We start from the raw sequence: 26,979 nt of genomic DNA, 5'->3' as shown, positions 1-26,979 counted from the left end.
TGTTTTATACAATTAAAGTAAGTCAGTTTTTGCTCTTTTTTTGCAAAACTTGGAAGTATTACAGTTGACCATAGGTTGTGAAGAGCTAGGGCTTAAGCATTGATCCTTGCAGCACTGCAATGGTCACAGCCTGCCACATCTGACGCTGACACAGTTGTATAAAATGGCGTGCATTTTTATGTACTTTTGATGACCAAAATGAGAGACTGTCTATTTTAAAATCTAATTATTGTGGAAGGGACTGCTGCATTTTTTTAAAAAGCAAGCTACCATTACTTATGTGATGTTTGCATTGTTGTTTGTTCAACCAGTGGGGACGTTTGGTTGAGACAGACTGGCATTAGGGAGGGTGTACAAAGGTGAAAGTACTTTTTTTTTCCCACTGCTTTCTTCTATCTCCCATTCATTGACAAAAGATGTCTGTTTAGATTAGATTACATTAGATTACTTACAGTGTAGAGACAGGCCCTTCGGCCCAACAAGTCCACACCGCCCCGCCGAAGCGCAACCCACCCATACCCATACCCCTACATTTACCCCTTACCTAACACTACGGGCAATTTAGCATAGCCAATTCACCTGACCTGCACATCTTTGGACTGTGGGAGGAAACCAGAGCACCCGGAGGAAACCCACGGGGAGAACGTGCAAACTCCACACAGAGAGTCGCCTGAGGCGGGAATTGAACCCGGATCTCTAGCGCTGTGAGGCAGCAGTGCTAACCACTGTGCCGCCCATAAAATCAAATCAAAACCAATGGAAAACTGTTCAGTCCTTGCCTTGCCCTCCTGAGATCTGATACACAGTCCCTGACATACTATCAGTTTAAGTCAACAGCATTGATGGTGGCTTTGTCACTTTCACCGGATAATAGGCAGCCCCCTAGCCATAGACCACCTGAACAATAAATCAGCCACTGGATTACAATCTGTTGGATATCCATACTTCTGCTATGAGGACTTGCAAGTGAGATATGAAGATAGTGGACATTGGTAACAACTGCGAGTGTTCTGACAGACATGATCTCTGGTGGCTGACTCCTCAGAGGGATGTCAAAAGAAATGAGGAAGTGAAATAAACTTAATTGGTAGAGAAGCTGGGCCAGTGGAAATGAAGGCCAATTAATTTCAAGCCCACTGTCTTCAGCTGCTGCAAATATAGTAGAGGCTAATATGCTCATTGACCATCAAGATACAAGTTATCGTCTCATGGAATGGAACACTGCCAGGTCAGCATTGGCAGGTCCCACTTTAGTAGCAAATCATAATTGTGGCACTTGCCTACATTGCAAAAGTAGAAATTTTATAACACTAAGTAGTGTTGGGTATAAAGCAACAGGCATACAAAAATATAGCATGTTATTTACTACCTTGACCTTGAAATGTGCATATTAAAATCAAAATATGAATCTAGTGACCGGCCTTCCAATTTGCACACTTATGAATTGTTTGTGTGCTAGTTTTAAAAAAATCTTTCATAGAGGTACAATAATTATCATTTTGAAGGGGTTAATTGTCAAGTTAATCTTCTCTTGTAGCTGTTTTGGGTCTGGCCCCTGGTCTGCCAGCAAAGTTCGTAATTCACTGCAATATCCCACAGTGGGGAGTGGATAAATGTGAAGAGCAACTGGAAAAAACTGTGAAGAATTGCCTGACCTTGGCAGATGAGAAGAAACTTAAATCCATTGCTTTCCCATCCATTGCCAGTAGCAGGTAAAATTTATTTTTGTTAGCATTTGGAAGGTTACTTTATTAAAAATAATGGTTTAAGGATTCCACTTAATATACTGGGTAATTCTGCTTTTAGTTAAAAATAACACAGAAATGTGTTGTAGTTGTGCAAATATTTAACTGGTATGTCTTTATTTCATTTTGGCGAAACTGCAAGCTAAATTTCTCTGTTCGAAATTGACATCTTAAATAAAAATGTATTGTGGGGTGAAACTTTATTTTTTTAAATGGTCTGACGATTTATTTTAAAAATATGGAAGTAAACATTCTTTACCCAATGACAAGATGTTTATTGTGACACTAACTTAAGATGATTTCAATTAATGTGTTGCTCTACAGTGCATAATAGCTCCTACATTTTGGAATTCCCCAAGCAGGTCCTGCCATACCAAGTTTTATGATATCTTTTTCTATATTCATGCTGCATGAAAAAAAGTCATATTTTGCATGGCTCTCAATAGTATTTAGAATTGCTAGTAAACATGCTTTCGAAAAAGCCCTTTACACTCGGGAGATATCTACCTAAGTTTCTAGGGCATGCGGAAGATTCAACAAAATGGCTTCAAGATCGAATCATTGGACTTTGTGACCAATACAGTGTGTGATTATTTGACTTCATTGTTTCCAATTTTTGATCAGCTAGAAATGAATGGGGCATTGGAGGGGACGAGGAGATCAACAGTTTCAGCTGAGCACTCTTGAAGCAAATGATTCCACATGTGACCAAGCTAATTATACAAGATTATGGTGTCTATCGAGCTACACGGGGTTTTATTTATTCATGGCATAGCATCATAATCCCACAGAGGAGACCCTCTGGTTCTGTTTGCCAAGTGTTGGGTTCTTGGAGTGAGAAATAACCTTTGAAATGAAGTTCAAAGGACAAACAAAAATTTGACTAGCAATAATTCTGTCTTGAACTATGTTTTGAATTTCATATTATTCTCAGTTTGTGCCATTGATGGTTGAGGTTAAAGGCTACAAATACATGTCTGCCAAAATATTGTCAATTGGATTAGTATGGTGGTTCCCTTCTTGTGTTTTGGAAAGTTAACTAGCTCAATGCTCGAATAACAAGGTCTGCCTGAAAAATACTCAGTCTTCTAAATGAGCTCACGTGCAGTCAACAAACGAGTTGAGATTTCTATAGATATGAACTTTGCATTTGTGACTATTTTGAGGGATGGTTGAAATGACTGAGTATAAAGAGGTACAATGATGGGGGAATGATATATTCCTTTTGTAACTGCAGAAGATCCTGGCAATTGGATGAAAGCAGACACTCTTCATATTGGTTGCTATAGGCCGGAGTTGTACTTCCTGGATTGTCAGAAGGGTGATGGCCATGTATTTCATAAAGGTGTTTCATTGCCTTAAATTTTAAGATACAAATAGTTAAACTCTCTGCTTTTCCCTGAGGATCCTGTGGCTAACATTGCGGAAATACATCTTCTTCCTTAAATGTAATTTTGTCCCATGTCTTGACAAAGGCAGTGTAAACTCATCCTATAGTCTGTCTCATAGAATTGTGGAATCCCTACAGTGTGGAAACAGGCCATTCAGCCCAATGGGTCCACACCCACCCTCCGAAGAGCATCCCACTTAGACCACCCCATCTCTGTAACCTACGTTTTCCTATGGCTAACCCACTCAGCTTGCACATCCCTGAATGCTTTGGGCAATTAAGGCTGGCCAATCAACTGAACTTGCACATCTCTGGACTGGAAGGAAACTGGAGCATCTGACAGAAACCCACCCAGTTGCCTGAAGCTGGGATCAAACCCAGGTTCCTGGCACTGAGGCACCAGTGCTAACCAATGAGTCACTCTGCTGCTCAATCTCAAACTGTGGGAGGAATTAGGGTAGAATTTGGATTTACAGGACATACCTAAAATGTGGTCATTAATTTTGTCCCACTTAATCTTATTTGTTGAGAGGAGTAAAGGGTCTGCAGCTGGGTCTAGTTGCCTAAAGTCATGCATGTCATTTCTGATATTTGCCTCAACAAATGTTTTATATAGTGCCTTTTAATACAACAAGTAGTCTCTGTTTAATAGGGGAATAATATAAAAACTGGCACCAGCCTAAAGGTGAAGACAGTGGAACAAGCATCAATGAGGTGTTGAGTAATGCCTTAATGGTGGAGGAACATCAATTTTGTAAAGAAATTGCAGAACTTAGATTCTGGATGTCTGAAGGAAGTGGGGATTAACTAAGAGTCCAGAGTTTTCAATGATTTGTAGGTTGAAAGAAGTTAAAAGTCGGGGAAAGGTGTGAGAACACACAAATTTAAACAAAGTTGCCACGTGACCATAGTTTGATTCCTGAAACTATATAAATGACTAGTTGGTTTTTCAGGCAGTTAACAACTACTGCCATACATAAAGTAGATAAAGTCACTGTAGTCCTACTGGACCATAAGGCAGCTTCTGTGGTGGTGGTGGTTTAACCCAAGGGTCACTATGGTCAGAGGAAAGGTTGAGCAAGAGAGTCCTTCATGATAACCTCAGCCGGTGCAGGAATTGAACAAACGCCATTGGCATTATTTTGCACCGCAAACCAGCGTTCAGTCGACTGAGCTAACTGACCCCACTCCCATAAATAAATATTAAAACTTGTAATGGTAAACGGTTGTAGACAGAAATTTCTAAAATAGAGAAGAAAGACTGTGTTAAGCACAGTCTCCATTTTGAGCTTAAAGTGAAGGACATTTCATTCTTTACTCTGATATTAAATGTCATCACTTCTCAAAGGTAAACAAGTAAACATTACAGATCCTTTGCAACAAACTTTCTGCAGTCTGCTAGTGATCATTAACACATTCCAGTTTTGCTAATTATTTTGCCTAACAAACACGAAATTGTAACAACTTGGTTTTGGCACTAAGCTAAACCACAAATCTGATATAGCCCATTGCCCCTCCAGTTGCTGACTAAGTTGAATTGAAGGTATGCCTTTGGAAGAGCACCACTGAAATGGGGTGGCAGAAGGCTCATGTGGAGCTTGGATCAGTTGGGCCAAAAGGCCTGTTTCTGTTCTGTAATTTTATGCAGATTTCACGGTGGGATCTCTCAATGTAGATCACCCCCCTCCTAAAATTAATAATAAACTCTTTTGTCTTTTGGGGTTGATTTCCATGTCAATGGACAGGACCAGCTCTCGAGCTTCAGGTCGGTCTGCAAACCAATCAAGGTAGGATGTTCAACTGCTTCTACTATGGTGGTCATGCACATATTTAATATTATCCTTGAACCTGAAGATTGTTCATTACTATTAGATAGGGTAGGTTGCCAAACTTGGTGCTTTGAGAGACCACCACTATTCGTACCTAGTAATTCCTTAATCTTGTTTAAAACTATTTCACTGGTTAACTAGAAACTCTGATCCACCAAATAACTGCTTAAATGTTTCCTCAAAGCCTTCATTTTATTAAAAAGACATTAATGGTTGATCAGGGTAAACACTTTGCAATGTTATGAAACATATTAATCTGACAGAATGATGCTGTTGAAAATTCAGGGAAGTCTGACACTATTTGCAGCAGTTCAAATGCTTCTGCTTGGCTATGGATTAGAATTGGTCAAATGTGCAGCTGGAGGTGATCCACTGCAACATAGACGTAGGGCAGGTGGTAGCTTTTCAAAACCAAAACGTGTACCAACTAAAGATAATATCGATACTTAGTCTTCCCACTGCCATTTAAATATGAAAGACAAGGATGGTAACCCCTCTTGTTACCTGTCACTTTGTTGTCATGATCTGCAGATTTCTGGACCTGAACATGAATGTTCTAGACAGAGCTCAAAGCAACAATGTGTTCTCATGTCACACTTTATGGCACTGAGTTGGCCTCTAACCTTGATTCTGACAGTCCTTGGATGCATTACATAATGGCCATGAGTCTGCAAAATACTAAAGTAATACTGCACGCTTAACACTGTTCTAGTTGGAAATGGTTAAAGGTATTGGTCCCAGAGAGATTCAGGTGGAGACTTGAACCAAATACAGAACTGGATTCCCACATGGGCTCTTGCTCATCTCTGAAGATAATTTGAGACAGCCAATATGATAGAAAACCTCCACTGTTAACATTTTCCATGGAGTTTGTGCACTGATGCAGCAGTAGTGCAAGTGGTTTAAATCATGTACTGCTTCTTTGACTGAAGACAAATTGTTCTAAAGACGTGAACATCATGGCCAACAACTTTGTGGATGAAACTTGACGATGAGCAGTCAGACTGTGTTGTTGTGTCATGGATAATTTTGCTGTATTATTGGTGCTTATTTCTCCTTTGGTCAATCTGAAGTTGCAATTGACAGGAAGGCACTTAAGAAAACTGTTTTTCTCACTCCATACAAAAATTGTAACCTGGGTCAGACACTCAGGAGACCTTTGTGGAAAATTGGAGAACAAAATAGATACCCTGAATAATAACTAAGACATCAAGAAATTTATATTGTTCTAACTCAAACAACATTGCATTTGGGAACAACATTTTGTTTGGTAGAACGAAAGGTTTTTCATGCAGCTGGGCATTTGTGGGAGTCCATTAATTTAAACCTGTTAATAAGGTTAGTTACTTGCAAAACTCCCCCTAGCAAATGTTTTTGTTCACAGAAGCAATTGGGATACTTATTTTTCAGTGAATTGATAGCAAAATGCTCTTGTCCCTTGCATTTTATTATTTTAGAGAACTTTGACACTTTGTCTCCTGATGACAATCCAAAACTGATACCACTTCCATTTTTAAAGATGCAGTGACCTCTAATACAAATTGCATGAGTAAAAGAAATTTATAACTGACCAAAATTCTTTTAAAATTCTCAAAAGTTCTTTGCCTAATCAGTACAGCAAAGCTCTTAATTTTAAAATTCCATAAATCTTCATTATGGTTCATGATAATACTGCCAAGTATTCGTAGTCTCACATGAATCCATGTTGTGTGCACTCAATATTATGTTTTCTAGAATGGGATGTTTCCAATTAATGTTGTAACTGGCCATTGAACAGTCTAGTGTTACCAATTTCAAATTGATAAATCAATAAATAGGCTGTTATATACAATCCTGAAGTTGTCAATCTGCAAAGCATTACACAGTTTTGCCTTTTATGAGTCTTTGATACACATTCACCATGTCTATTGCTGTAGTAATGTTGAAATGAAGTGTAATAAATGAAGTAATAGTTCATTTGCTTTCTTACCTTCAGAAATTGTTTCCCAAAGCATATCGCAGCACAGCTCATCCTCAAGGCCATCTCCAATTATTTTGTTAACACAACGTCGTCATCGCTGAAGAACATATTTTTTGTCTTATTCGACAGTGAAAGCATCGGTATCTATGTGCAGGAAATGGCAAGACTTGACACAAAGTAATGTGTTTTTAATTTTTTTTTAAGAATGGAAAGCTGGGGATTTTAACAGCTTTTTGTCTGATAATACAGATTTGTGTGCGCGTGTGTGGGTGTGTATGTTTAAGAAGTAAATGAGAAGGTGCAAATTATGAGCTGTTATCAAGAACATATTCTGAAATTTGAAGTCTGAACTTTGATTACATTTTTTTATAGAACTCCTCCCAAGCAGGCAAAAGTTTGAAATTTACTTCAGTGGAGGGGGGTGGAAATCAGAAAACAACCTTGATACTGTGCATCTTTTTCTTTTTTTTTGGTGATTTTACAGATACTTAAACTTTTCAAAAAAGGTTTGTGGAAGTTTGTTTTATGATTCCATGTATATGTGTTTTTTAAGTTTCCTTTTTGTTAAGCTAGTGCATTGGTTTTACATTCCAGTGTGTAAAGGAACAAATGAAGCAGCAGGTTGGCTGCATTGTCTCTCTGTATCTGTTTGCTGTAGTTTGATAGTGTGGCTTTTTAAAAAAAAATAAAAATGAAAAAAGATTTGTATTGGGGTTCTGATATTAGATAGGAAGGTAGTCTATTATAAGGAAATATGTAGCAAATCTGACATGACATTAAGTACTTTTTTTGAAGTGGAAAATGGCACTTAAGCTGCACATAACTGCAGCTGATTTGTCCTTAATGAATAAGTCTATTTAACATTGTTTAATGTAATCTTAATTTGACATTATGCTCAAGTGTGTTGACTTTCTTCTTTTTAAAAAAAAAATTAACTGAGCACTTGTGGTTTTTCTTAGTACAATTCTTGACTGTTACAGATTTTTTAAAAAGACACTAGCACAAGATTTGAAGCTTTTTTTGTCATTTCTAGTGAAGCAAACATTTCAGCCACACATTGTTCAAAATTTAAGATAGGCACATTACAACAGCATTTTGTATTGTGGGGACCTTTTTACTATCAGAAAATGCAGGGAAAATTAACTGACATTTCCAGCATTGTAAAGAAAGCACCTTAACTACATCATAGTATGTACGATTACAACAAATCTACTCTGGGAATATGAGAGGAGTACAAGATTAGACTTGGTGTTAACGTATGCTAAAAGAATGAAGAAATGTTCAAATAGAAATTGTTGTAAAGAATTTGACTTGCTGAAAAAAGATGTATTTCACTGAAGCATTTTATCTAGGTTCAATTCCCAAGTATACTAATTCAAGGGGAAAACCAGCATTTAGCAGTATTTAAACATTCAGCACCTTTACAGTTTGGATATCACCAGATAGTCATTGCAAACTACCTTCCCCATGTGGCAGCTGTATTAATGAGGTCATGTTGTCAGAATATGAATCAATAAATGTAGCTTAATGGCACACCCAATCTCAAACATGTTAGGTAGCATTGGAATACAGTTTCTACAGATATTTTGGTAGCGAACATAATTACATGTGTAAAAGTAGAATGAGACTTTTTAAAGCCTATGTACACAACTAATATTCAATTTGCTACTTCAGAATTTGTAGCCGTAAACAAACCAAAAATGGAAAAACTCAGATCTAGCAGCATCTGTGGAAAGAGAAACTTTTTTTAAAAATATAACACTTTGAACTGGAGGGGGCTAGAAAATAGTGGGTTTTATGTTGAGAGGGCAGGAGAAGCAATTGCTTTGTGATATCAAGACATGGCTGAAGCCATTGACTACTCCCAAGGTTATGTGCCCTAGACAATATTCCAGCAACAGTGCTGAAGACCTGTTTCAGTAGAGCGATACTTGGGCAATTTTTCCAATGCCAGTCAGTTGCCAATTGTATGTCCTGTGTACACAAATCAAGACAGATCTAACCAAGCAGCCTGCCTTTCCCTCAGTCTACGCTCAAATCAGTAAAGTAAAATAAATGCTATAAAGCATCACTTGCTGAGTAATAATTTGCTCTCTGACAGAGTTGGGGTTCTGCCAAAGCTGCTGAACTCCAGAACTGAGGTACCCTTGACACTAAGGCTGCATTTGACTGTGTGGCATGAAAAAGCCCAAACAAAACTAGTCACTGGAAATAGGAGAAAAACCTAGCACAAAAGAGAACACTTAGGATTGCTGAAGGTCAGTCATCTCTGCCCCAAGACATCATTGCATAACTCCTCAGTGTTGTAGGTTACTTCATCAATGACCTTTCTTCCATTGTAAAGGCAGCAGTGGGGATGTTGAGACTTGTCAGATATTGAAGCCCATGACTATGTAAATCTATCTGGATAATATTCTAACTTGGACTGACTGGCAGCAAGTAACATGTGCACCGCACAAGTGCCCTGCAATGAACATCTCCAACAAGAGAATCTAACCATCATCCCATGATATTCAATGGTATCACCATTGCTGAATTCCCCCATTATCAATTGACTGGAAACTGAACTGGACCAGCTATTCAACTAATGGGGCTACAATATCTGCCTACAGCAAGTAACGTCTATTTTTGAAGCACCTTCACCTGTCTATGCTATCATGATAGAGATATTTGACAGAAAAAATAGTAATTCTCAAATTCACAATTAGCTTAAGCTTTGTCAAGTTGAACATAAACAGCATGTTGATGAATCTGGTCTTTTAATGGCCAGTCATCTGCATTAAACTGTTTCCTCTCAAACATTTTGTACCATGAGTTGGCATATCAAAACTTAAGGGTCTCATCTGTGGCCCAGTACAGACACATCTGTATCCATTCTCTTGTCAATGTTTAATCAGATGTTATTAAATCTTGGTCTTCAGTCACAGTACAAAACTGTTCCTCTAATACACCTTGTATATCATTCAATGTTGGCTTTGAAATCCGTAATACCTCATTTTCTTACTTATTTCAGGACGAAGATTAGTCCCTGAGAGTGTTAATTCTGACAATTTTCACTGACATAATTTAGCAACTTCATCTAACAATAACAATGTGGTAGACTTGCATCTTAATCTGTGATGTCCTAATATCTTAAATTCTCCCATTATCTTGAATTCTCTAACTCAATTATTTATCTACTTTACAATCTCATTAGCTAAAGTTTGAACTTGTGTAGGTGCTGTTTTTATTAGTACTATTTTGTCATTTGAAGTTTAGGAATACATTGTGTATCAGTGATGTGATAAATTTTGTGTGTTACCAAGCATAGCTGAATAGCTACCTTCAAATGAGGAGGTTTGCACCAGGAATTTGGAATTTTTGTCCAAAAGGTGAAGAGAAGACTTTTACACAGATCGATATTCAGTATTGAAGTTTCAATGTTTCATTTGTCAGAGGTCACAACTCTGAGCCGAGCATTTACTAGTTAAATCAAACAACCAATCAAATAAATTTCCTTTATATTTGATATTTATTACTCTGTAAAAAGTACATTTAAATTTTAACCATTCTTTATTTATATACATTACCTTTATTATGTTTGTTCTTAACCAACCTTACAATACAGTGGAACAGATCATGAAAGTTTGCAGATACATAGAAGATCCTGCTGACATTTTCTAGATATTACCATTAAATTAAAATCAGACTGAAATGTACAAAATCTGGAACAAAGTAATATAACTACTTTTAAATATAGATTGTTGGTCTCAAATTACACAAGCTTTGGCCTTTCATGCCTAGAGTAAACAATGGTAGGTCATTTATGGCTAATCTTGGGTATCAGCATGGCAAAAGGTCTGGGGACAAGAATATTAAAGCAGGACTCAACATACCCACTAGGATTTTATAATATTTAAAGTCAATGAAACTAATAAGTGGTACAAGTTAATCTTTAACAACGTCAACAGAATTTTGCAGTAATGCTTTAAAATTCTGAACCAGATCACATTTATTAAGAGTTAGAGTGCAGTGTAGAAAGTGTTGACTTTATAAATAAAGCTGGAACATTCAGTACAGGCCAAATGATTAATAAGAGTGCTAATTGAAAGTTAACAGAGGTAAGGGGGAGAGGTGGTGAGACAAAAATGTAGATCATGCCTTAGAAAAGGAAGCAAGCTTCATTCCATGGTGCTAAGATGATCATGGAGTTTACCAGTAGAAATGGTTTAGTAAAATAATTGTCCTCGCCACAGATTTCCATGAAAACTACCTTGTATTTTATTATAACTAAATTTTCTCTGCATTACCATTCTTTTATGTGGTACAATTTAATTGGTTAACAGATCAGCCAAAGTGACAGAAGGGGCTGCAACAAAAATGTCTTTTGAATTACATTTTAAAATATTGTGCTGCACTCAAAAAAGTATAATTACTAATGTTTAATGTCAATGCAATGATTGTGTGTGTTGGCAGGGAAAGGTGGGGGAGAACATCACAGCCAAGAGAAATAATTCTTGTTTAGTAATTTGGTAACTGCTAACTGAAGCAGAATGAAAAAAAATTGTAATGCACCACAGATGTTCTCCAACATCCCATCTTTAACATGTTTAAGAATAATGTGGTTCCTTACAGCTGAAGTTGGAAAGAGCAGCTGCAATGCTATTGACAAACACAAAATACTAGGTTGATAAAAATCACTAGCTGGGTGTGTGAATTTTGATTTCAAATAGAGGTGAACTATAACAAAAAAATGGACAGAAAGAATTCAGTTATGAGAGTGCACTGACAAAACTGGGGAAGCAAAAAGCACAGACTATTCTCTGAAGCAAGTGTAAAAATGGATTCTTGTCCAGTCTAGTTGACCTCAGATGCAGTGGTGGTGGTAGCTGGTAAGGGGGTGGACAACAGTGGGACAGGAGATGTAGCTTCTATTAAAGCTGGATTAAGTATAATAGGCAAAGGCATGGATGGAACACCAACTTGCAGTGAAGAAGTAAGAGGCTGCAGAATTAATGGAGATTGGGGTAGTGACTGATTACTCTCTGGTCCAACATTCATCTTCACTGGTGTAGAGATTGGAGTTGTTAATGGTGTAAGGCTGGGAGTTCCTCCAACACGTATATTTTCAGTTTCTGAGACACATTAAATAAATCAAAATTAGACAGCAAATTTTAGAGATTCTCAAAAGGAACAAAGTAATTCTTTAAAAATTCATTTTCATAAGAGAATATTTTTGAAACTTACTACCCCTTTTAAAAAAAAAGTAACCTTTGCTCGTGGCGCTCTTATGACACAATCCCTACTGCTGGATTTGAAGGTCCCATACTCTTTATACTCCAGAGATTCACTTGATACCTGTTGACTAAATCTTTTTTATTCTTGACTAGAACGTCAATATGATTATGTTCCTGTTAGAGCAAAAGGTATGGCTGGTAAGATTAGGAAATAATGTCTCTGAACTCTTGTTATCACACTTTTGAAGGTCTCACATTTGTCAGTCATCCCTTGACCTGCAAACCGTCTACTTGAGTCAACTTCATAAAGTTCAAAGTTCTAATCTCATACCCTCTTGTCCTAGACTCTCCCACTTGGGGAAAACAACATCTCCACCCAGCATGTCTGGAAGCATCCGGAGTAAACAAAACAGAATTAACATTTCAGTGACCTTTTGTCACAAAGTGTTTGCTGATGATTGCATCATTCATGACTCCTCAAATACTTTAAGTAGTCTACATACAAAACGCAGCAGGATCTGGATAATTTCCAGGGTATGAGGTGATGACTGAAATGTAACATGCATGGCATATGTGCCAGGCAATGAGCACCAAACCATCACCCCTTGCTACTTAAAGCATTATTATCACTGAATCCCCACCATCAACATCCTATCAATTATTAACAACATACTGAACTGGATTAAGCCATTTAAATACTGTAGCTGCAAGAAACTAGGAAACCTATCGCATTTTAAGTCATTTCATGACTACCAAAGCCTGTGTACCACTTAGAAGGCAGGAGTGTGATAGGATACTCTTTACTTGCCAGTACGAGTGCAGTTCCAAAACACTCAAACCTTAAGATTATGCAGAACAAAACAGCTATTTGAATGGCACTGGATCCACAACTTCCTCCAGGACCAATGCACAGTAGTCGCAGTGTGTACTATCTACAAGATTAACTGCAGGCATGTACCACGATGTCTTAACACCTTCCAAATCCATCTACAAGCACAAGGGAAAATGATTCATGGGAACACCACCACCTGCAAGTTCCCCTCCCAAGTCACTCACCATCCGAACAAGAAAATATATCACAATCTCTTTATTTTTGCCAAGTCAAAATCCTGGAACTCCCTAACAGCACTATGGGTACACTGGGGTCTGCAGCAGTTCAAGAAGGCAACTCACCACACCTTCTCAAGGCCAAACAGGAATTGACAATAAAGAGTGACCCAATCAGTGAAAACCACATCGCTGAATCAATAAAAGAAAATGGTAACCTGATGCTGTTATATCTAGATTCTAATTTCGAAGTATTTTTACCTAATCTACGAAAATAAAATTTTAAAACCACAGCATCCCTGTAAAACCTTTGCTGATTATATAGACTTCTGGAAGATGTGACTAGCTTCAAGCATGATGGTATTATTGAACTGAATCTCTCCTACTCACCTTTGGCACTAGCCTCAGCAAGGTTTTCTGATGCGGTTATTTGACTGGGAGATAGATTTGTTTCCGGGCCTGGGAGGATAGACGTTTGTGCACTGCTAACCTGCTGCATTAGATTTGGAGATGATGGTTCAGCCACGAGACCAAGGACAGGATCTGTGAAGTACATCAAGCATTTTCATAAAAAATAAGTTTTTATTTATTTTTATTTTTGGCTCAACTTTGAAAAGGCATCTAATCAGGTTTCTTATACTACAGCAATCAATCTAAGATCAGCAGTTAGACCTATTTGCGACTCAGCAGAATAAATCAGTACAATCACATTGTTTAGAAGAGTTGACATTTTGGGCATAAGGCCTTCATCACAAGGACATTCCTAATAAGGAGCGTATGCCCAAAATGTTGACTCAGATGCTGCCTGACTATGCTTTTCCAGCACCCCCTTGTGACTTTGACTCTCCAGCATCTCTAATCCTCACTTTCTCCCACTACTGTGTAGAACTCTATTTTATTACTTCAGTTAATTGAGATTGCAGGAAGAATAAATCATTCACAACCTCAGGACATTTCAGTCCATGAAGAACCGATGAAGTAGTCACTTAAAACGATGACATACCCCTAAATTTGTGCAAAAGGTCTTTGAAGAATTAGGAGTTGTTTTAAATTTATCCGAGGACTTGATTTAAATTCACATCTCAAAGATACAGAATATGTATAGTATACCCTCAGTATTGCATTAGAGTGCCATCCTAGTTCCTGTCCAAATTTTTGTGTACAGCTTGATCTTCTGATTTAAGAGATGAAACTACTAACCACAATGAACTTATTTTGACAAAATCAGCATTTCTTGAAGTTCAATTTAAGCTTTTATAAAATAACCCAGAGATCAAAGAACCACAGAACATTTAGTAAACATAATCTGAAGTTCTATTAAAGTCAACTTTGATAACCCAAGCAATGCAAAATAATGTGACAATAACTAAATAGTTACAGATCAGATAAGGTCAGTTTTTGTATCACCTATTGCATGAATGAATGTAATCATTTCATTTGGTCAAGTAGTATCACGGGTAGTTCTTTATTTAATTAAATACTGAAACCATTTCACAGGTGACACTGTGCAAGCATTTGTACAAATGGATTTTCAACAGGTGACTCATTAGAGAAACTGCCCAAAAGCTTGAATCAAAGTTTGAATATATGTTTCAACAATAGAGAATACAGGGATATTATAAAAATCCTCAGATGTTTTCACATTAAGCACAAATACAGCTTCTTTAATATATTTCTGAACTATTGCTATCATTATTCATTTCTGATCATATCCACATTCTTTCAGATTGCAGGATATGTTTGGAAGTAAAACTGTTTGGGAAACAAGTTTTATTTTTAAAAGACCTGCTCAGAAATGCCATAGTAACCACACGGATTAGTGGTGCTGGAAGAGCACAGCAGTTCAGGCAGCATCCAACGAACAGCGAAATCAACGTTTCGGGCAAAAGCCCTTCATCAGGATTGATTTTTACCATAGTAACCACACGTCCTAAATAAACCACAAAATAGTGCATCAGTGATAACTGTTTGAAAATGTGCTGAAAAGGTATAATTATGAAACAATTCTGATTTTGGGGGCAAAACACGCTTGAGAAAATTCAGGTGCAAACGACTGTCCATTTCTATCACTCCAGAGTCTTCTCAATGTTTTGGACCAATTCAAAGAAACCTCTACCTATTCATTAAGATTGCTGCTCCCCAAGTAAAAATAAAAAATACAGATTCCTTCATTTTCACCAGTTCCAAGTAGACTAGACAATGGATTTTTAGGAGTATATTTTTTATTATGATGTCAAGAACTTCATTTGTTTTCCAGTTCCTTGCAATGCAACCATCATATCAGAATAAGCATAATTAAAAATGAAAAACTGATGATTATATTTTCTTCTGCATAAATGATTTGATAGTTTCAGTACTTAAAGAAAATGGTGCTAGCTTTTAAACTCTGGAATATGCTAATAAGATGCTCAGGAAACTTTGACCTAAATTGATAATTTGGTTATGCCATTTTAGCCAATAAATCTTCAGCACTTTTGTGACTGAATCATTAGATTTATTTCTAAAAGCAAGCTAATTAATATAAAATTGCCTTTGTCATTGCATGGTTTAGTACTCTGGTAATTTATGTTGAAGAGCCATTTGGGAGTTTTGGCATCGCATTGAATACAGCATAACTCTCAGCCTGTATTTTTGTACTATGTGATCTTTTCATGCACAAGAACATTGAATTCAGACATCTTTGAACTTGATAACAAATCTCAAGTAAGCATGCAGTGGAAGTATTTTACCTTGAATAACAGTTTGTTTAAAGAGTTCATCCTTCAGTTGAGGCAAGAAACAATCTATTCTCTCCCATGTAATCTCCCAAAGCTGGGAATAACCAGTCCTTGAATCTGCACAATGGAAAATACCAGCTGTATCCATAACCAGCAGCATGTTCTTCAATGATTCTGGAATGGCTTCCAACTGTGTCAGCATGGCACAGCAGGATGGAAGAAAACACATTAGAATTTTTGATGGCATATTTTACAGTGGCAACTAGCATTTTGTGACAATCACTTAGCAGATATCGAAAAGACACTGCCAGAAATATACAAACTGCAGACTTTGATCTCTCAGATTCTAAATTTGTGCTGATACTTCCTTCTCATTGGTTAGAACTATAAAGGCTTACAGAAGATGCTTTGTTACTGAAGTTATGCAAAACTTCCCACTTCCCTTTCATTTCAGTGGTCAAAATGTTCTTGCTACACTTGCCTCATTGGTAGATAAACACAATCAGAACACAAAAGTCTGTTAATATCAACATTTGATATTAATGCCAGCTGCTATGCAAACAAGAGGCTCACAAAGACAAGCTTACATACTTGTATACAAAATGCCTTCAAAATATTTTCTCACTGAATATCAACACTAAATGTACTTCTAAAAATAAATAGATGAATTGTTTCAGACAACCAGCTTTCAAAAAGCATCTGTAATTTATCCCACTACTGACAAAAATATATCTTTGTAGCACCATTACATGAACTGCTGTTTTCAAGATACAAAAATTACAGAAACATGTCTTTTAGTGATTTCAAATGACCATTTTCACATTTTTATGTATGTAATTAGTTATGGACATTCATGTTAGTTTGTATAATGCATTTTTTGGGGATCTCTGACATTCCCAGTTCACTTCATTGCTTTGGCATCCAACAAGTCACTGAAATTTACAACTGTCCGAAGTAAACTGGATAAATTAAGTTGCAAAGAGAGTCGATGTACTTAATAACATTTCCAATAATTTCTAAAATCCCTTTTAAAAATTAAAACTATTTAGTCTTAGTAATGAGACTTCAATCAAGGTCCAGCCAAAGCACATTTGAATAAATGCTACATTCACAAGTATCAATGGTTTGGAGCACAACAAATGTAGAAGAATTAGAAGGAACTCTAAAATACAGGTTGCAATTATAATATTAAACTCCACCGATCTTTATCCTATCAAGGAAGATGTTTATCATATAGAAGTCTTTAAATAAAGCAAAACGTCGGAGCTACTTCACATTGGTATTTAATAAAATGTGACAATGAGCCATATAGGTGATTAGTAGAAATGATCACCTGAGAAACATGGTTAGAGAGAGATTTAGCAAATAAATTCCAGAGTTTGGGGCGACTGAAGGCATTGCCACCAATGGTGGATCAACTAAAATCAAGAATACTTGAGGGGTCAAAACTGAAGGACCATAGATAGGGATAATAATAATCGAGATAAATTACAATGCAATTAATAAAATAAAATTCTGAGAGACATGGAAAGAATGGGCAGCTTTTCAGGAAGAATTTTCTTCTTTTAAGAATACTGCAAGCCTTTTGAAAATATGTTATGCATGTTTTGCCACAAGTTTTCCATACCAGTAAGTCACTGGATCCTGCATGCATGTACTTATCCATGAAATCCAGGATCGTTAACCAAAGCGCAGCAAACGTTGACAGAGACAACAGTGGAGATAGGTGTTGGAGGAAAACCTTTATGTGGATAGAAAATAAATATTACTGCACAGAGTCAGTTGTTCTCAAAATACATTATGCAACACAAATGTGCTGGCCACCTCTACAAGCAAATCGAAATAATTGCGAGGCTCAGATAGTACCAGTTTATACTTGGAACTTATCAGAATGTTTCTTTCCACTCTTGATGAATAACAATTGACAACGAAGGATCTTACAGGCACGTCACTGAAAAGGTGACCTGATGTGCGAAAACAACCATTTTGGAGCTGCACAATTGGAAATAGATTTTCTGTCAGAAATTGACAAAGTAGTTATTTATCGGAGTGCTCTAATAAAGAGAAAGTACCCCATCATCTGTAAAGCATGTAGCTATATTTCTCAATTTCAGAAATTATACTTATTGTTGCCAACTAATCAATACAAAATGATGTGATGGAAGATACAGAATAAGACTCAACATTTGTCAACAAATGAGCTCATTTTTGGACGAAGATAAAAATCACAATGATTTTAGATTCAATATCAAGTATTTTTAAAACAAAATCTGACTAAATTGGCTGATGATTGAAAATTAAAACTTAGCAGGAAGTGAACATCTTTCACTGCAGAGGCCAAAGCGGAGTTGAAAATGACAGGGTGGACTTCCCAGCCCAATTACATCCCATTTTCAGCTTTGTGTATTATCGTCTTCTTCCCCCACCTCCACATAGGAGACTCTGGTTGATTATAAAATGCAAACAGTTGGCTACTGAAAACTGCTCCAAAGCATCAATGATGCACAAACCCAACATTACCCAGCAGTGTACATTGCTTTGTGTACTATGTAAACGTAAAAACCAATGAAATGTTTATTAATTATCTTACTGAATAACCTACACCCCATACAAAACATCCACAGGTTTCCGATTAGTGTAACAAAGTAATGTGACAAAACACACACACCAATGTACAGTATCTGATCAATTACCAACATTATTTCCTGTCGTATGTTCAATTAAAAGCTTTCACTCAAGGGTGACAAACTCACTTTGCAAAGCAGAGTCGAAGCTCTCATTCTGGTCTCTTCCATTCCTCCAACATCAGCTGGGCTGATATTTTCTAACAGTTTAGTCAATAGTGGGAATAACACCTATGCAAACAAATCACACAACATAAAGCAGATTTGTAAAAGCTGCAGGGTTTTTCAATTTAAAATTTAAAAAGAATTAATATCTTCAACTTGACGAAATGTGGGTGCTTGATTCGTACCTTGTTAAAGCAAGATTCCCATTCCAAAGCATCCAGTGTTTGTAGGTCGTGTACTAACAGTGCTCTCTGTAGGTAAGTAAGCGCTTGCATTCTGACTTGACGTCTGGCATCACAGCAAAGCCAAGCAATGCCTGAAGAGACAGATACTGAAGAGTAAGAGTCAAATAACTCTGGATAGGTTATAATACATACTCTGCCACAGCTACTTAGTACAACAGTTTAACATGATTGTGCATCTCAATCTTCTGTCTTAATAAACTATACGAATCTCCAAGGAAATTGTAGGGTCATCTTCCATAATAGCCAATTACCTTTCTTACCATAAACTTGGAAATGCAAAGACCCACTTGAATCAAAAAGTGCACCAATGAAGAATAAGATACGCACAAAAAGGCAGAAATATATTTTGTCAGGAAAGGATTATTCAAGAAAATGATGCACAGCAAACAAGAGCCCAATAAGGGGAGGTCACTGGACCTGAAACATTAACTCTGCTTTCTCTCCTCAGATGCTTCCAGATCTGCTAAGTTTTTCCAAAAACTTCTGTTTTTGGTCTACAAAAGATGATTCTGTTTCTTGATATCTCTCCCATCCTCAACTCATTGAGGTGGAAGAGTATTCTGGCATGACTCCACGTATTCTTTCAAGAATGAGAATCAAGGGGAACTGTTGGATCACCCTGCTGTATCCATTTGCCCAACATCTCAAGGCAATTTAGTGCTGACCATCAGGCACCACATCCCATGAATGCATACTTGAAACTTAATGAATTTTAGCTTTATTTGGAAATTTACTATTCCAGTTACACCTTGCAGTTTGGCAACATAAAGCAGCTTTGGCTTCACAGTAACGTTAATGTAATTTTGTCAAGCAACCCAAATCTAGCTGAAGTAATGCTGGGAGAGCAGCAAGTTTAGACAATTGTTGCCTTGAATTGCAACTCATATGCAGTTAGAAACAAGAAAATTCATATGCCAATTGTGTCTGACATACATTCTTTAAAATGTACTGAATATGTTAGGAAAAAAGATGAGCAATCCTTCCCTGTAAAATCAGTAGCCAATGCACAGAGTCTTCATTTAATGCTCTCTGATTACTCCCACACCTTATTGTGAACTCTTTAGTCCCTGCTTACTGAGGAGCTGTGTTTCCTACATATTGTGCACAGCAGAGAGGGACAAATATTCAGGGATTACAAGATCAGATTTTCCAATCCTAGAAGAGCTATGGAGACCAGTTAAACATCTTATATGCTTGGGTAATGACTGGAAAATTAGGTGATTGCTTTACAAGGCTCACATATAATTATGTCTTGTTTAGAAAAGTCTTTATTAATTGAAATAGGCATAATACTGGTCAATTTCATCTGAGCTCTTGGAAAGTAGAAGATGCTCCCATTAAGAAAACATGTGAACAATCAATTGCTCTATGCTCCTGCAGCTCTGACTTACCTTGCAACAGTGGACACCAGCAATTAGACCATAAAGTTTTGGCATCAGCTTCAATTTTCCTTCCTGCTGACTCCAAGTGGCGCTGTTCCTCAGCCCATGAGCTATAAATACTGGCAGCCCGAGTGTGGAGTGTATGCATCAAATCCAGAAGCTGAAAGAGAAGGAAACACAGACAAATAATTGTGATAGACAGAATTACCTACAAGCGAGTACTGATGGATAGAAATGCAATGTTTTTGTTTAAATCTACAGGAAGATGAGGTGGACATTCAACCTCTTGAATCTCTTGCCATTGAATGAAATTATGGTTAATCTGTATAAGAATCTCATTTACTGACCTTGGATCCATGACTTGTAATATCCTGGTCTAACAAAAATCTCAAAACCTTTAACTGATCCTCATCCTCAATGGCTTTTTAAGATCAGTTTATGTGAAGAAGTGATTTCTGACATCACTGCTCAATGAGCTAGCTCTAATTTGAAGGCCACACCTCTGTGTACTGGACTCCAGAAGAAATAGAAGCTCTCTATCTACTCTAATCCTTTTAGTCACCTTATGCACTCAATTAAATCATGTCCTAATCTTCTATAGGTGAGGGAATACAAACCTCGTCCATGCCTACCATCCTCATAATTCAACCTTTTTAGCCACAATCTCATTCTGGTAACTGCACTGTACTCCTTCTCCAATCAGTTGTGCTTGCCTGAGCTGCAATGCCTACAACTGAACAACTTTAATACCCTGCTGTAATAAAAATGACAAACTCATTTACATGCAGAACACGACTTGATTGAATCACGTCACTTCAGTAATTAATGACACAGTACAATCTAAAATAAACAGGAGGAAGTGAAGACTGCAGATGCTGGAGATCAGATTCAAAAAGTGTGTGGTGCTGGAAAAGCACAGCAGGTCAGGCTGCATTAGAGGAACAGGACAGTCGATGTTTTGAGCATAAGCTCTTCATCAGGAATGAGGGGGTGGCCCAAGGAGGCTGAGAGATGAATGGGAGGGGAGTAGTGGGAGTGGGGGAGGTAGCTGGGAGCGATAGGTAGATGAGGGTAATAAGTCAGAGAGGAGGGTGGAGTGGATAGTTGGGAAGGAAGATGGACAGCTAGGACAGTTCAAGAGGGCGGTGGAGAGTTAGAAGGTTGGATCTAGGATAAGGTGGGGAAGGGGAAAGTGGGAAAACTGGTAAAATCAATAATGATCCCGTGTGGTTGGAGGGTCCCCAGGTGGAAGATGTGGTGTTCCTCCTCCAGGTGTCGGGTGGCTACAGTTTGAGGATGGAGGCGGCCCAGGACCTGCATGTCCTTGGCAGATTAGGAGGGGGAGTTAAAGTGTTGAGCCACAGAGTGGTGGGGCTGTTTAGTGTGTGCGCCCTGGAGATGTTCTCTGAAATGTTTCACAAGTTGGCGTCCTGTCTCCCCAATGTAAAGAAGACCACATCGAGAGCAGCATCATCTACTGTGACCATTGCTCATCTGCAGGAGAGGTTGGGTATACAGCTCTCCGACACTGAAAATAGTCAAAAGACAGCTTCAACATGCTTCTCAACTTAAATAAAACCTGAACTTATTTATTCAGCCACCTGAAGCACATGCAGTTTTTAAATTCTGAAAACGTAGCTAAGAGGAAGGGGATCAACAAACTTACAGTAATAAGATGCCCAAGAATGACTGGTTATTACTACCATTTGGTGATACGTTCAGATAATCAGGAAAGATAACCTGCATAACTTATTCCAAGGTAAGGAGGAGACTGGGACAATTAACAGGAAGAATGAGGACAGAATAATCTGATCACTTAATGGACAAAATGACAGAAGTTCTAGAGCAAAAGAGGAGGGTAAGTGAGTGGAATAAAACCAAAAATCAGATTCTAAGCTGATACTAGATAGCTTGAACCAAGCACAGGAATGGGAAAGATCTGCTATACTTACATCCTGACTAACCTGTAATGACACAGTGTGGTAACTTGCTGGTACACTGTCATCCTCATCATCGTCACTATGTGATCGCGATGGGCGATGGTTAAAAGTCTTTGAGCGTTTCATGGAACTCTCCTTCTCCTTTTGTTTCTTCTTCAAACGGTTGGATTTGTCAAACTTGTATGTTTTAGATTTCCTTTCATGGGTTTTATAGCCTGCAATAAGGCAACACAAATTTTAGAAACAGTGTTATTTAGAAATAAGAAAAACTAGAACATAAAATCGTTTAGTATTGAGCAAAGAACCTTCAGATGAAAAAGTAATTGGAGAGGGATAACACAAACTTTGAGAGACTTCGCATTCTCTTGATACAACTATAAGATTGCTATCTTGATTTATTTAAAATAAACTTGATATATTTAAAAATGCAAAGGGTCTCTGAGCACAATATTTTCATTTATATTCCAAACATTGTTAAATCTAAGCCACCTCATTCAGGACGTAGTTCTAATATATTGTCATCTGTGCATCAATACATCACTAGCGAGGCTAATATTACTGTATGGTAAAAATGTTTTTAAAAGTATGGTTAAGTATATTTGCTACAAGCATCTAAAAGTTACACATATGCTAATGAAGACAAACAGTATAAAAACAAATCTGACAAATATTCAACCATTTGGGAACTGAATAGCCATTTCCAGCCAAAACACAGGAAAACAGCATGACTTTCTGTAAAGAAGTTTTTCAGTGTAACTACTGACTACATTGCACAAAAGCATTACAAGTGGGTAGATAATTTCTAATCAACCTCCTCAGAAATGTTATGACATTTGGGACTTGAACTCAGGCCTGCTGGTCCAGAGCTAGGGACACTACCAACGCACCACAAAAGCCCCTCAGAATAAGTGGGCATACTCTGAAATTAATGGCCCTTAGAGTTTATTAAGCATAATGGTTACATATCGATTTGTTTCTTTAAATCAAATTTCCTTGACCAAGTGTTGTCCAATCAGTTACAAATAGAACTGTGGCTTTGGTAGCATGCTTTAGCATCATTCACTCCCTTCAGTGTAAAATATTTTACACATGCAATATAAGTTTGCACAATACAACTATAGACCACCAGTCCCCAAAGTAGTTATGATTTGCTGGACATGAAGAACACATCTTTTTGAAAAAAAATACAAAGTGGGGGAAAAAGCTTGTACAAACATACCACCGTTGAGATTTGCTTCTACAAAGATGCGAATCGTTTTAACACCGAGTTCAAAGTTTTCTGGCGTCACATGAGCAGCATCCCTCACAATAAACGACAGTGATTCCACACACTTGATGAGCGACTTTGTGTCATGTGAGCCCATATCCTGCCCGAGGGTGAGGCTGTACTGATTGACCAAAGGAGGAGGAGTCTGCTTTGTACCTTGGCCAGGTTTGCTGAGATCTAAATCATCTTTCCCCACCTGCAAACAACATCGTTCTGAACAATACGGCTTTATAAAATATCAAACAAAATACAATTCTTGCTTCATCATCTCACATACAGGACAATGTCCAGCATGATACAATTGTCATCCAGCTACTGATTATTGCAGACCTACAACGATATGCAGGAGGCAAGAATTGGTGGAGCTGAGAGTTCTCAGAGTTCTAAGCAAGTGGTGGGTAAGTCCCTGAAGGGATCTCAAGAAAAGATGAGTGTTTTAAATTCCATGCATTGAAGGACCGAGTAACTCAGGGAGCACGGGGCAATGGACAAACAAGGTGTGGCGTGAGTCAGAGTGCAGACACATAAATAGTAGGAAATCTGCTTTGACTTAAAATCTTTTTTCAAAGTAATACTTCAAATCTTGATATTTACTTCATTAACAAAGTTACTTAAAGTTACATTACATATTATTTTCTCAGGCTAAATTAGCATATTACTAATTAAGAAAAATAGAAAAGAAAGCACCGTCTAGAAGTGCAGTATTCCTATTTTCTGTAGCTAAGGAGATGGATTACTCTTCCTTCAATATGTGAAAAAAATTTATCTTCCAATTATGGAGATGTGGTGTAATATAATTAATGTCAATGAACTTATAACCCAAAGGCTCAAGCTAACGCACTACAGACACTGGTTCAAATCCCACCACAGCAGCTGATCGAATGGTGCAGCATTAACACTTCACAGGCAATTAATTCACAGAAGCAGTTAATTCTCAAATATTGTCCTGTAATCTGTTCTAAGAATTACTAAAATTATTTACATTACATAACCGTCAATTCAAAAATACTTCATCCTGTGTAAAAATGGTAGTAATAATTATTTGAAGAGAATGTTTCGGTACTCGGAAACCAACAAATCTAATCTGAAATTTTCTGTTATTACAAAGTGGAAAAATAAACAATTTCAATCCCATTCAGAATATCGTTCTATGAAGACCAAAAGACTGTCACTGAGATCAGTTTTGGCAATTTCCCAGAGTCCCATGCCTATGGGGAATACAATATAATAGACAGCAGAAGCATTCAAAACAAAGGCAGCATAAAATATTCCTATTGTTTAGCTGGCTCACAAATGCCATTAAAGAGCTAGCTCAAAAAATTATCCATTTGCTAGAATTGTGGGTGTGACAGATGGTGGGGAAAGGTGCACTGTGGCCAGCGTCCTCTGCCCATCAACTCCACAGTGTTCGTCTTCTCAGATCACACCAAGGATAACTGGCAGTTTCGTATTTATTGTTGATGATTTTGCCAAAAGGTCTTCCAGAAATGCCAGATTTTAGTACAAAAAAGAAAGTCCTTAAACAAAAAAAAAATCCATGAATAAATTCCCCAGTATGCCCACAGACTGTTAGGACTCTGTTGATGGTTGGATAACCAAATAACCTGGGCTCAAATGCAGCACTGTCTGACGGAATGAAAGCTCTAACATTGTATAGGCAGATAGGACTCCAGCTAATATTTCATTACAAAGTCCAAAAGCCAACCCTGACAGCAGAGATGGGACGGTGACCATATACTGACAACGGGCTCTAGATCACTCACCCAGAGGCTGGGGATATGGGCTCCACAGCAGGTGGTGGTATTTAAATTCAGTTAACTCAATCTGAATTGTCCATTAACAGTGACCATGAAACAATTCCGTTTGGATCACTAATGCACTTTAAGGAAGGAAATCTGCCATCTTTACCTCGTCTGGCCTATTTCTGAGTCCATGTGCACATACAAATGAACAACAGAAGTAGGCTACTTGCCCTCTTGAACCTGCTCACCGATTCAATAAGTTCATGGCTGATTGGATTGTTATCTCAAATCTACATTCCTATCCAACCCGATAACCTTGCACTCCCTCACTTATCAACAATCAGCTCTGTCCTGAAAATATTCAAAGATTCTGCTTTAGTTATTAAACTGGAAGAAATTTACAAGGATGTTGCCAGGACTCAGTGGTCAGAGTTACTGGGGCAGAATGGAAAAGCTCAGACTTTTTTTTTCTTTGGAGAGCAGGAGATTGAGGGGGGGACCATATAGAAGTGTATAAGGTCATGAGAGGCATGGATAGACTGAATGCACTCAGTCCTTTTCCCAGGGTTGGGGATTCAAGGACTAGAGGGCATCAGTTAAAGGTTAGAGGGGAAAGAATAGAAGGGAACCTGAGGGGCAACATTTTTACACAGAGGGTGGTACACATAGGGAATGAGTTGCCAATGAAAGTGGTTTAGAAGGATATGGGCAAAGTTCAGGGAAATGGGATGGAGTGGATAAACATTTTGGTCAGCGTGGACCAGTCTGGGCCTAAGGGCCAGTCTCCGTGCTGTAGGACTCTAATTATTTAAATTGCTTTTTTAGGAAAAAAGATCCAAAGGCTCAAAACATTCAAAAAATGTTGCTGTTCCCTGTTTTAAGTAGGCCACCAGTGATTTTTAAAATTGACCCATACTGTTCTATACTGTCCCAAGGAGGGCGTATCATCTTAACTATCTCGTTAAGATCCCTCTGGAGCTTATATGTTTCAAACAAATCTGTTTTCACTTTTCCGAACTCCAGCAGATAAATGTCTGGCTTGTTCAACCTTCCCTCAGCATCCAGTCGAGGTATCAATCTGATAAACCTTCTCTTAGCTGCTTCCAATGCATTTACATCCTTGAATAAGGAGACCAATATCAGAATCCTTACAGTGCGGAAAGAGTCCATTTGACCCATCCAGTCCACACCAACCTTTGAAGAGCATCCCACCTAGACCCACCCTATCCACATAACCCTGCACTTCCCCATGGCTAATCTGCTTAGCCTGCACATCCCTGGACACTATGGGCAATTTCCCATGGCCAATCCATTTAACTTGCACATCTTTGGACTGTGGGCGGAAACCGGAGCATCCGGAGAAAATGCATGCAGACACAGGAAGAACATATAAACTACACAGATAATCTCCCAAGGCTGCAATTGAACCTGGGTCCCTGGCGCTGTGAGGCAGCATGCTAACCACTGAACCAAAATGCTACCCCCTAATATTGTAGTCCAGATGTGGTCTCACCCTTACTCTGTATAACTGAAGCATACTGCCACTACTTTTGTATTCAATTCCTCTTGCAATAAATAATATTTTATTGACTTTCCTAATTATTTTTTGCTGTACTTGCAAACAGTTTGCATTTCATTCACCAGGACATCCAGAAACCTCTGCAATCTCTCATCATTTAAATAACTTGTTTATTTTGTATTCTTCCTGCC

The 26,979-nt window shown here is 37.8% G+C and overlaps 2 protein-coding genes across 11 annotated transcripts in view; one reads left to right on the top strand and one right to left on the bottom strand.

Moving 5' to 3' along the window:
* The window catches only part of macroh2a2 (macroH2A.2 histone), a 44,483-nt gene extending 36,857 nt beyond the window's left edge, over window positions 1–7,626 (top strand). For 2 of the 3 annotated variants that reach the window (XM_072583563.1, XM_072583564.1), the window contains exons 8-10: window positions 1,538–1,712; window positions 4,881–4,922; window positions 6,940–7,626. In XM_072583563.1, the coding sequence (XP_072439664.1) occupies window positions 1,538–1,712; window positions 4,881–4,922; window positions 6,940–7,105 (383 nt within the window). In that variant the 3' untranslated portion in view covers window positions 7,106–7,626. The remainder of the gene's footprint in view (window positions 1–1,537; window positions 1,713–4,880; window positions 4,923–6,939) is intronic. The other variant, XM_072583565.1, reaches the window with a different exon arrangement.
* A 2,790-nt stretch (window positions 7,627–10,416) lies between these two features.
* Window positions 10,417–26,979, bottom strand: part of gbf1 (golgi brefeldin A resistant guanine nucleotide exchange factor 1) — a 254,996-nt gene continuing 238,433 nt past the window's right edge. For 6 of the 8 annotated variants that reach the window (XM_072583554.1, XM_072583558.1, XM_072583555.1 and 3 more), the window contains 9 exons: window positions 23,480–23,723; window positions 22,273–22,475; window positions 20,330–20,480; window positions 18,879–19,009; window positions 18,658–18,759; window positions 17,532–17,645; window positions 15,917–16,094; window positions 13,578–13,730; window positions 10,417–12,038 (listed from right to left, as the gene is read on the bottom strand). In XM_072583554.1, the coding sequence (XP_072439655.1) occupies window positions 11,761–12,038; window positions 13,578–13,730; window positions 15,917–16,094; window positions 17,532–17,645; window positions 18,658–18,759; window positions 18,879–19,009; window positions 20,330–20,480; window positions 22,273–22,475; window positions 23,480–23,723 (1,554 nt within the window). In that variant the 3' untranslated portion in view covers window positions 10,417–11,760. The remainder of the gene's footprint in view (window positions 12,039–13,577; window positions 13,731–15,916; window positions 16,095–17,531; window positions 17,646–18,657; window positions 18,760–18,878; window positions 19,010–20,329; window positions 20,481–22,272; window positions 22,476–23,479; window positions 23,724–26,979) is intronic. The other 2 variants (XM_072583556.1, XM_072583561.1) reach the window with 1 other exon arrangement.

The sequence above is a fragment of the Chiloscyllium punctatum genome, chromosome 13, assembly GCF_047496795.1.
Source record: "Chiloscyllium punctatum isolate Juve2018m chromosome 13, sChiPun1.3, whole genome shotgun sequence".
Taxonomy (NCBI): Eukaryota; Metazoa; Chordata; class Chondrichthyes; order Orectolobiformes; family Hemiscylliidae; genus Chiloscyllium; species Chiloscyllium punctatum.
The sequence above is the reverse complement of the archived record's forward strand: the minus strand, read 5'-3'. Positions and strand labels throughout refer to the sequence as shown.